Here is a 12,270-nt window from a genome sequence, read left to right as displayed (position 1 = left end):
CGCATTGCGCAGAAACGCAATGAATGACGTTGTGTGGTATCCCGACCTTCAGTTCACTCAGCACAAGACGCTAAATACAATAGCTGTTCTGTTGCAACACTGGCTTCCAGCATATCTCATGGATTTTGTGGCTAGGTTAGCTGGAAAGAGACCAATGTAAGTACCTTTGTTCCATCGTAAAAGTTTCTCTTATTTCATGATGATTAACAGGAAAATATAATGCCCTAATTGATGAAGGAAGGTAGTGCTGTTACCAATTAACTAATATAATAGCAGTGAAATTTGAAGAAGGTACTGTATTTGATTACAGTTCAATACAGAATACTGTAGCAGTTTATGATAAAATTGTCATGGACATTATGATTGAATTTCAAAGTTGTATTATTACTTATAACTATCGAATTATACTTGTACAAGTGAGCAATATGCATTTCCCATGACTGTTGTGGTTTCTTTAAATTTATTGTGTTGTGCCTTGTATGTCATATTATTAGACGCTGCTAAATTTTCTTTGCCGTGACCTCTCAACTCTAGACCCATCTGCTGGGATATAGCAAAATTTCTTCAGTGTTCCTGACCCTTATTGCTTTTCCCTGATCCTCTATCTCCGTGGTATTAACTTTAGTTTAACAAGATCTTCACAACAGGACAGTAGAGATTTTGGTGTGGTCTTTGTTAATCCGAATGCATTTTAGAACTACCTAAATGTCTTCAGCCATTCTTTCAAATCGTTTTTACTTCCACATGCTAAAATACTGTACTTGCTAGAGATTCCAGACACAGCTTTAGCCTACATGCTTTAAGTGGAAATCTTTCTGAAAGTATTCGATAAAGTCTGTTTAACAAGGTTTTAAAATTGATCTACTCCAAGCAATTTCACCTTCCAAATTGTAGTAATGACTCCCTTCAGATTCAATCAAGGAGGGAGTAATACCATCAGTACACCATGTGGTATGTACTGTATCCAATATGTTAATAAAGGGTACATTACCTGTAGCTACACCCACTATTTTGCTACCAACTTTACCTTTTTTCCTGTTTTTCTCTTAACTTTTTTCCTGTTTTTTCCTTACCCTTTTTCCTGCCTTTTTTAATATTTTCTGCCATTCAGCCATTTAAATTTTACTGCATAGTGCAGCTGCAGGACTTTAACCTGGGTGTACCTCGACTCCAAATGTCCTCCCCCGGCTGGAGAGCTGAGCTGTGTGGCCCAAATTCTATGAATTAAATTAAAAAGGCTGTTTTTTTTAGACTGCTGGGGACACTGAGTTTGCTATATACTTTCACTTGCTCCTTTTAGAAGGACTTTTTCAATACTTTATTGGACTTTTCTATAGCAACATAACACTCATTTAAGATTTTTAGCCACAAATCTATTCTTGTCACTACCTTCAGTTTAAGAAACCATGTCTTCATCCTATTTGATCTTAGAGGTTCTAGCAGTACCAGCCGAACTCATTTGAGTCCCTCGTCAGGCTGGGAGGAGCGTAGAGAGGAAAGGTCTCCTTTTTTTTTTAATTTGTGTGATGTCGGCTACCCCCCAAAATTGGGGGAAGTGCCTTGGTATATAGAATTAAGTATTATTATTATTATGTGATTGAGATTCGCAGAACCTTTTTAAGAAGATTCTTACTTCAAGTCATTCGTAGATTACTTAACTATTTTGTCACTCATGTTTTCACTACAACAGCCGCGTATTTTTAGGTGGATGTTTTATTACATTCTGTCCATCAGAGAGCAACTGAAAAATTGTTCACTTCCTTACCTTGATCTTCAGAAAATGTTTAATTCGTGCAGGTGGATAAATAATCTTTCCTCAGTGTAATTTTTATGATTTCCCTTTATTATTATCATTATTACAAGCCAAGCTATAACCCTAGTTGGAAAAGCAAGATGCTATAACCCCAAGGGCTTCAACAGGGAAAAATCGCCCAGTGAGGAAAGGAAATAAATAAAATAAAAGGAGAAGTAATAAACAATCAAAATAAAATATTGTATTTTAAGAACCATGACAACATTAAATTACATCTCTTACATATAAACTATAAAAACTTCAAAACAAACAAGAGGAAAAGAAATAAGATAGAACAGCATGCCTGAGTGTACCCTCAAGCAAGAGAACTCTAATCATAGACAGTGGAAAACCATGGTACAGAGGCTATGGCACTATCCAAGACTAGAGAACAATGGTTTGATTTTGGAATATCCTTCTCCTAGGAGAGCATGCTCTTTTGAATCTAACTGTGGTCGGGCATGTCAATCCAAGACTATGTTCTTTCTTGTGCAAGAGCTTGTGTGGTCACTTGTTAGCAGATTATTCATTAATTCTTCATTTAGAGCTAATAGCTACAGAGATTTGCTTTCCTACCATCAAGAGGTTGTTGCTGCTTTCACTCTGAATAGTTTACCAATAAAACTCTGAACTCGGGTTTCTTTATGCCTTTGTCCAGAAGATTGCATGATTTCTAAAATGGTAACTTCTAAAATTATCATCATAAATTGTATGATTTGTGAAAGTCTAAAAATTAATTAGATTTAGTGGTAACTATAGAACATAATTCACTTTGTATTAATCAGTGGAGGTGGGAGCCTACTCACAACCTATTGGAAGTGCCTGGATATATTCAGCAACATTTTCAAGATGCAAGTTGAGAGATTGCTAATTGCTAATATGTATACCGGGGGATGTATTTTCTTGTGTTTTTACTCATTACTTTTATGCCTAGCGGAGCTTATTTTCTTCTGGTTTAATGCCATCTAGGTGACATTATCCTGCATTAACCCTAATTGGAAGTTATTTGAGATTTGCTTAGATATGTGCACTAGTCATTGCCTTAGCTCTCTCTTTCTCTCTCTCTCTCTCTCTCTCTCTCTCTCTCTCTCTCTCTCTCTCTCTCTCTCTCTCTCTCTCTCTCTCTCTCTCTCTCTCAACCTCAAAGCTGGATCAGGTATACAATAAGGATTTGGTTGTATGTCCAAGATCTAAAGGATTGTGAAAGGTTACAGTAATGCCTCTTGGATTCGCTCCCAACGTACACACAGCCTTTGTTGAAGTAATGAGTAATTACAGTATCTCAGGTTTACTTTGATTTATACAATACCAAATTTTCCTTTTATTTGTATTGGATACAAATATCCCAATAGAATTCATCTTAACTTTCAGCTGTGGTTTTGAGAATTTCTCATGCAGTTTAAAAGAACTATGTAGAAACAATACCTGTATTGCTTTTGTCACCTTTTTTATAGCTACATATACTGTACCACTTTTCTAATGTATCCATGTTTTCTTGTTATCAATATTCTCAAGAGAGCATTTTGAGTAATATAATATATTATTTGATAATATTGATTTGCTGCTTTTGCCTTTACCAATTATGTGGATATTCATGTTGAAATATTTCCCAACAGTATGGTCCGAATCGCACAAAAGTTGGACCGCGCCGCAGCTTGCCTGGAATATTTCACGACTCACGAGTGGAGATTCTCCAACGAAAATGTGCAATCCTTATGGTCAACATTATCAGAAACTGACCAGAAGACCTTCAATTTTGCACTCTCGGCCCTCCACTGGCCAACATACATGGAGCAGTATTGTCTGGGGAGCAAACTTTATGTAATGAAGGAAGAGCTGAACACCCTACCGTCTGCCCGGAAACATCTGTCAAAGTAGGCTATTAGTACTGTACTGTATTAATTTTGTTCACATCATTATGAAGCAGTGTATAGAGACTTTTCCATATATGCAGTCTTAAGTGTATTAAATTATGATGAATGGGGAATTAGATTGCAGTGGAGATTTGAGAAATATAGTAGTTGATGACTGTAGAGTGGTTGAGTTTGACTTATATTTTGCATGTTAATTCAAATGAATTCATAAAAAAAGATTCAATAGGTGAAGTAAAGGCAATTTAAATAGAATACAGTATAAACAGCTGAAGAGGATGTCAGAATAAATACGAGAAATAACGAGGAAGATGAACCAAAATGAATACTAAGAGAAAAGGAGTAAATTTTCATTGTTTAACTTGTTTACAACGAGTTATACAGAAAAGCTTAGGAATAAAACTAGGAGGAATTTGATTAATAAGGTCTTATCCCAAACTGTCAAATTTTCTCCTGCCAGGAATTCCAAGTACAGTAAAGATGCTTGATCACTTGTAGACTCTACCATACAGAAGCTGTTCTGGGGACCTTTTATACTGTACTGTATAATATTGTCTCTGTAAGTCGACCAGTTGCTATTCTAAAGAAAACTTTTCCCCCTTTTTCAGGATGTGGTGGATTCATCAGGCATGGAGGGTACTCGGAGTGCTGCTGGTGTGGCGCCTAATAATGCTTCGGAGTGAGACCGCCCGCAGCGCTTGGTATTCCCTCTTCCGGCTATTGGTGAGGCTCTTGACCTACCTACCGTTCCTGAATAGGATATGAGGAACGCCATTTCCTAGGCATTATTTAAGTGTAATTGTACTGGTGTTGTTCAATGTGGATTTTGCCCCCACTTTACAAGATGATCCCGATCACCTTGAAGAACATTTGAACGATGGAATCTGTAATGACAATTTACACACTTATCATCTCGTGCCGTCGGATAGATCTGCTGCGGGTGTGGCAGTCAGTAGGTGTGAGGAAAGCATGAATTGTGAGCAGAAGCCCACAATGGGGATGTCTGCAGGCTCACCGGAAGTACCTTTATTATTGCTGCTTTTACCACTGGTCAAGAGATTCTTTCATTTCAACGGACCTGTATTAACTGATAATTCACCTTTGTTTATGAGACATGTTTTAGTTCGTGAACTGACAGTGCTGAGATGACCTGTTGTGCGTATGTACTCTTAGAGGGAGGACATCACAGCCCTCTTTGTAAGCACTATCATAGATCCAGTCGGCTGCACTGTCAGGATTGGAAGGTATGTGTGGGGTTGGATTACCGTTCCATAGGAAAATATTGGGACATTCTTTTATGAATTGATAATTTCCATAGATATTTACTGTTTTTTTTCATTGTTACTTTTTGGATTTGGAAATGAGTCTGAACTTGCAGGTCCTAGAGTTTCTCTTGTTTTATAATTCTTATAAATTCTTGCTGTAAATGAATCAGCACAGAAGCTATGTAGAAAATTGTACATTCTCTTAAGGCGACCTGGCTTTTATGCTGAGCAGTCGTTATTACTGAAGTTCCGTTAAGGAAAATTGTAATGCGTTTGGCATTTGTAACCATATAGAGATTCATGTTGTATTGTGCATCACTGTTAGTACTGGTTCCTGTCTGCACTCTCTCTCTCTCTCTCTCTCTCTCTCTCTCTCTCTCTCTCTCTCTCTCTCTCTCTCTCTCTCTCTCTCTCCCCATGACTTAGACATTCCCTTAGCCTATACAGTACTTTTGGTTTAGATGTAGTTATACAAATTGTGATGCAGATGGAGGCCAGTATTTCAGTAAATGATACTTCTAGTTGTTTAGAAATGAAATGTGCTCTGTAAATCTAGTGGGATTCGTAAGATATCTCTCTCTCTCTCTCTCTCTCTCTCTCTCTCTCTCTCTCTCTCTCTCTCTCTCTCTCTCTCTCTCTTTAAATTTAATTTGAGAAAATTAGCCATCCTTAGATGCCATCAAATCTTGATAGTAGAGTGAATGCTTTAGTGCATCTTGTATCGAAGGGCTAAACGGTACTGTATATAAAATATTGCATTGATATCGAATGACTATTTCTAAGGAGTTTCTCCCAGATATATTCGATGATCGACTAACTTCTTCATCAGCATCGTTGTTGTTTGTGTTGGTGAAGAGATTGCATTTTTTTTTATCCAGCTCTAAGACTTGACAACTGCAGAAGGGTTTGACTGAAGTCAGAGGCAGTGCTAAAATTATCGTATGGTGTTATGTATTCTGATTTATTTTTGTATAAGGAAGTTTTCTTTGTTTCAAAACTGCAGATCATAGACGAACGATCGTTACAATTAGCTCCAGAGAACAAAAGGTTCACTCGCTTGTACATGGGCCCATTGAGATCAGCCTCACAATGATTTCCCTCTATAAGAGTTTAATTCTTACTTGGAAAACTCCTTTGGTATGTTTGTATTCTACATTTCAGAACTATGTTCATGAAATTTCACATTGCTGTTCCAGGTTTGAATGGGTTTCAGTAATGAATGATGTTGGTTTACATAGTACATTGTTTCATTTACCAATGCAGACTTTTTGTTCACTTGTGTATAACAGGTTATACAGTATTTTTGAGGAAATAGTTAATATTTAAAAACATCATTGCTAAGAAACTCATCATACTTTTGTAAAAGAATTAAACTCTTTACCATGAAGAAACTCGATATAGCCATCAAAAGGGAAAATATAGAACCCCTTTTGCTTACTTCAACTTGAATAAGGATTCCTGTTTTTCTTCCATCCTTCTTTCTTTTAGTCTTTCTTCCTCTCGTAAATCAGTGATGTTCATTGGTTAGTTTGACCACTTTGAAGATCTCATTGGTAGATTATACGCCTTCTCGATATTTTGATACTAACCCTTATTACATAAGGAAATAAAGCTCTCAATCACCATGACATGATTAAAATGACCGTGTGATCGCCAAGGATGTACGTTGACAGGTCTTTTGTGAATGGAGATTCTAAGTGTGTTGACATTTACCGGTAAACTTTGTATACTCCGGTTATACAAAGGCAACATCTTTTTTTAACTTTTACTCAAGTTTGCTTTCACCCATTGGTTATTTGGGTCTTACATTGCTCATAATGTCTTGTTAATTAAGATATATTTTATTGTAAGCCATGAAATTAGTTCTAGCCATTGTCTTCAAACATGCATGAGTGCATTGTTTTCCCAGTGGAAATAAAGCATGAACATTGAATATTATTACTTTGATAAAAACAAGAGGTTCTGTGAAATATTAATTAAATTCCAGTTGATTTTATCAGTACATTGCACAAATTTTACGCACAAATGGTAACTCTGCCATCAGTTGTATTTTGTTATTGGGGATTGCAATATAAAGAGAAATTGTGACATTAGTCAGAAATTTGCTTATCAGGCTTATGCTTTACACATAGTAATGTTAATCAACTTTACCTCTCAATATTCTTTCAACTCCTCTGTGTACAGTATTGTTTCAACATAGTACCTATGCAGGTTAAGTTATAAGTTAACCCATCTAGGCCTGTCACATTTTGTAAACATTACTCTGCGACAACATCACAAATAAACTTGGTGCAAGAGATGGATTCAAGTCCTTTGAAGAAGGGAAAATTCACTTGTGATCAAGGAATGAGGCATGTGTCACAGTATGTATCACTTGATGTAACGGTGAAGCGATCAGTAGGTCAGCGTACAGTGTAAAGACAAAGCTCGTTTTTTATTTGTTTATAAGACTCGCCTAACAGTTTTCTCTCTGCACAAAGGAATTATTTGTTTTTTTTTTAAAAAAGGACGTTTAAAGACATTTAAGGCTCATCTGATAATGAGTTTGGAAGTGGAACTAGAAGTAATATACTGTTTGAGCAACCTATACGAGGACAGTGGACGTTATAGAAGTATGGCCAGTTCAAGACCAAGTGTAAACATTAGTGGTCAGATCAGAGATAAAGCGATAATATGGATGTGTAAAGTAAGTTTGAAGAAGAGAAACCTAGATGAAGGAACTCTAGGCTGCTGCCATGTTAACAAAAAAAAGACAAATTATACAACTTTACCTTCTAACACTATGAAATATAACCTTTCCTTGTGAATTACCGGTATGTCATAGTCTCTAGTTTACTAGAAGTGCATCATAGGGGTAAGGCTTTATCGAAGAGCTATGACTGAATTGAGGTAATAGAAACGAGAAGACTGATTTGGTATTTTGTTAACAGTATTAGTCTCGGATAGAAGAAAAATAAGTCTTTTGAAGTGATAATACTGTACTTTAAATAGGAAGAGTTATTTTCATTATATTGTGAACTTGTAGGTTGGCTCGTTGTTCTTACTATAAATAGGAAGAGTTATTTTCATTATATTGTGAACTTGTAGGTTGGCTCGTTGTTCTTACTACTCATGCCAATATCCATCTTTGAAATTCAGTAAAGAGGACAGTGTAGTAAGACAGTTAGAAAGAAGGAAAACATCACTTTGGTTTAAGCAAGAAGACTTAGGTGTGTGGAAGATAGGAAAGAACTGGTTAGAGAGAGAGCTAGGTGTGTGGAAGATAGGAAAGAACTGGTTAGAGAGAGAGCGGAACTTGCTGTAAATTGAGGTTCTTTGTAGGGCCTTTATTACGCACCCCCTCACATGCAGTAACGGCAGATTTCAAATTGAAAATTCGTGGCTTCAATGTTAAAGTTATAATTATGTTTTAGTATGGGTGTGGAGATAGAGGAAGATGTGCAGAGAATATTCTTATTTAGAGTAAATCAAGTAAAGAATAAAAAAAGGCATTTAAACTGCTGCAACTGATCCCAGATAGGCTTTAAACATCTCATAGTAATATTCTGATAGCCAGCTGATGCCACAGCCAAGTTACTACCAGATATATAATTCTGAACTGGAATTGCTTTTTCTTATAGTAACACATGTATTATAGTATTACCTTAAGGATTTTCTCAGGCTTGCCTTATTCCATAGAGCTAAAGTTGATAACTTGGGATCATAGCTCATTGGGTTTTTATTTGTTAAATTTACTGTATTTTAATTAGGACTTCCTACTTTGTAGGTACATATCTCATATTTTGTTTTTTTTCTGTGCTTTATTAATGTTTAATAGCATTTAATCTTTAGGATTCAAATTTGATTGGGTTTCATTGCTAATATAGAAGTGCTTTATAGTACCAGTTGAACTGAAATCCTTATGGGAAGGATCCCACATTTGTTTTGGTGTATTGAGCGATTGAAAAGTGACAGTACTATACTGTAAGACTGTCAAAGCCGCACGAGACAAGTACTTTAAATTTTCACTTTGACAGCAATCTTTTTTTTTTTCTACTCTAAAAATATTTTGGTTGCTTTTGTAGTAGCTAGCAAAAAAAGAAAAAGGATCTAAGCGAGCTTCAGGCCTTTGCGAGTTACGAGAATGTTCGTCATTCCTCTTTTCTGTCCTGTGTAATTCCAGTATCCTTTTGTGGATGAATGAGTCATATATTCAAGCCTCCTTTCACTGTGTTTTTCCTTGTGATAATAACTAAACGATCCATCTTGTCTACCTAACGCACAAATATTTTAAGTTTTAAACTGCATGTTGGAAATAAGTGACATGATGAGAATGCTCGGCGATACATCAACCGCGAATCGCTCGACAGCACTCGTTGAAAATTGCCTGCCTTCCAATCTTTCTTTAATGCAGAATTCCAAGCCCTGTTTTCAAAACTAAAAGGGGGAAAAAGTCTGGTTCCACATTAATCAGTTGGATCCACGTACCCCATGATGTCTTTATCCTGTCGATGTGAGATGAATATACAAGTCTTATTTCTTTTGTAATTATGTATATACTGTATATTTAAGTTTATGCAAGCATACCTTTATGTACGCACATAAACACTTGGCAGAATGGGATTTTAATAAATCGGTGACTTTACACCAACAACGAAATCCATTTTGTTAGAATTATATCCTTTGTTGTTATCAAACTAACCATAATCTTTTATTTAGAATTTGTTAATGATAATCTTGTTTTCCACAACCTCCAGTACCAAAGTTGCTCGCCAGATTTGGTTTACATTTTCGGCAACAGAATTGATTGTAAGATATGTTGATGGTACAGAGGATAGGCAGAGTTGTTGTTATCAGGTATAAAATATGCACAAATACTAAGTTGAAGTAATATTTTGAAGTCTCTTTAAGATAGAGATATAAATTAAATGAGAACAGGGTGTGTTATCATCGAAGCTAGCTGGTATCCCTTTTGTCATCGCGAAGAAAAACAATACAATGTTTTATATTGCTTTGGTGATGCATATTGCAAAACCTACATGTGCTCTATAGTGCTATGTACTCAATTTTTATTTTCATATATTGTACTTAAGCACAAATATATACCGTAAATGTCCTGATTACTGCATCTGATCTGATTGATACATTCCCAGTCTTTAGTTTATTTCGTAAAGGAAACGGTTCTTGGTATTGCCAATCTCCTCTTTTGAACCCGCTAAGTTATGTCATTTTTAATTCGTAACAAGCCAAACAGAATCAGTACTGTATAATGATGAGAGGACCTTGTATAAATGATTATTACCATTATTATTATTATTATTACTAAGCTAAAACCCTAGTTAAAATAGTTCTGCCATATATAAACTATGAAGAGAGACACATGTCAACCTGTTCAACATATAAATATATGCACAAGTTTGCCTTATGATGGAGAAGGCAAGGCTGTTAGAACTAACTGCATATCTCTTTGTTAACAAGAACCCTCATCTGTTTTAAGGTTACAAAATAAATCAAAGTTCTTTTTCATACACATCATGATAATATGGGTTTAGTATCTGCTGATTTTATATCATACCCGGAGTATTTATCGGGACATTTGCGGTATGATAAAGGTTATGTCTTCGACTGCCATCGACTATGTTTTTAATTTTGTAAGAACCTCTTAAATGTTTACAAAGTGGAGAAGTTTTTAAAGTGGAATATTTACATTGTATTTTATATTATGTATTTGGAAAGATTTTACTTTAATTTCATCTATTTTTCACATATTATTCAGCATTCATTACAACATTTACAGTTTTATATTTGTAAAATATTACTTCATATTTACATTATTAATGCACTGGTTCATCATGATTTTTATTACCTGTACACCCTGCACTGTGAGGATGTTGCCTTGGTATTAAGCAGCAAAAATATACATATTAAAATTCTAAAGAATTTTTAAAATTTTTGCTCCTGACAGGAAAGTGCCAGGAATTTTATCGCTGGTTTCATTACCTCCAAAACTATAGAATGTGGAAGATGTTTTTTTTATATCTTTCCCCACTTCTATTCCTTTTTTCTGCTTATAAAGGAAAGACCCAATAAATTTTACAAACAAGTACATAGTGTTTCTTTGATAAATTTCTCTCCATGAATCTTTTTTAAAGAGAGACGGGGTCCAGTGTGCTAATCAAGTATCATATTTATTTTGTCTTGCTCAGCCACATCATCATTATTGATATACCTTTCATTTATTCTTTTAAGGAGTGATGTGTGCCCCCACTTCATACGTTAACCCCCCCCCCCCTCCCCCTACCCCACGCCCAGATACAGTATATCGTGATTGTTACTTTTAGTCCAATTTTGTAACTATTCATCACTAATGCTTTAGATAGGTTTTGTTAAGGCATTGATTGAGGCATGAGCTATCTTTATGTTGGAATTTACACGTAATGTAGTATTTTGGATTCGCAGGTGTTTATTTTTCTACACAACATTGTTCAGCCATACCTATATTGTGATCCTTTGTACATAATGTACGTGGTATGAAAGTCATATTCAGAAATAAATGATCAATGAAACTTGTTACATGTGTTATTTCATATCTTTTCACCCAACCTGTATTTTTACCTTTTTAGTGTCTAAACTTATTGTTGCAATTCACTTTATTTCCCCTTGATTTTATCAATTTTAGGACCTGAAATGAAACAAATAAACCTTGCTAAGAGAGCAGTAATCTATACACATTATGGAGAGTAAATTTTGATTTAGCATCAATTCTTTCTGTTTTCTACTTCTCGAACATCGTAGATAATTTGAAAAATTCCATTCGCTTATTGGAGATAAAATGAGATTGACCTCATGTGATAAGAGGTGGTTAGGAATATTGATTAACATCTCCAATTTTGTCTACATAATTTCATTTCCTACTTTCAAAAACAGTACGCTTGAAATGCAGTGTGTCACTTCCTGAATTAAATGATCATGTTAACAAGGTAGACCTGACCTTAGAGTACTCATTTCATATTGTATTAAAAATGGAAAAGTGGAATTGAAATTACTTAATGATTATCTGACGTAACTTAAAAGATTGGAAGACCCAGGAGCATGATGTAATGGGTGTACCAGTTGACCATTTCATGCTACGGAGGGTTTTCTCCTCGGCACCTTGGTGTTGAATGACGTTCCAGGTCTTATGCTCCAAATTACAAACATAAATTCTAACCATCAAGAAGTTCCGTAGAATGTTGAGTCAAAAGATGGTTGCTTAAGACTAAGCAACCTCCGAGTCTACGACAATCAGCCAAACTTTGCCGACTGGTACACCTGGTTAGATGTCAAAGTCAACAGCACATAATCTGTGAAAATTCATATTACT

General features: G+C 35.5%; 1 protein-coding gene across 6 annotated transcripts in view; it reads left to right on the top strand.

The window, feature by feature from the left end:
* Positions 1 to 7,425, top strand: part of LOC137625285 (putative fatty acyl-CoA reductase CG5065) — a 69,409-nt gene extending 61,984 nt beyond the window's left edge. For all 6 annotated transcript variants that reach the window (XM_068356088.1, XM_068356092.1, XM_068356089.1 and 3 more), the window contains exons 7-9: positions 1 to 156; positions 3,409 to 3,666; positions 4,272 to 7,425. The exon at positions 1 to 156 is cut by the window's left edge and continues 84 nt beyond it. In XM_068356088.1, coding sequence (XP_068212189.1) covers positions 1 to 156; positions 3,409 to 3,666; positions 4,272 to 4,428 — 571 coding nt within the window. In that variant the 3' untranslated portion in view covers positions 4,429 to 7,425. The remainder of the gene's footprint in view (positions 157 to 3,408; positions 3,667 to 4,271) is intronic.
* Positions 7,426 to 12,270: the final 4,845 nt, after the last annotated feature.

This window comes from Palaemon carinicauda, chromosome 32, assembly GCF_036898095.1.
Source record: "Palaemon carinicauda isolate YSFRI2023 chromosome 32, ASM3689809v2, whole genome shotgun sequence".
NCBI classification, from domain to species: domain Eukaryota; kingdom Metazoa; phylum Arthropoda; class Malacostraca; order Decapoda; family Palaemonidae; genus Palaemon; species Palaemon carinicauda.
This window is presented reverse-complemented; position numbering and strand designations above follow the sequence as displayed.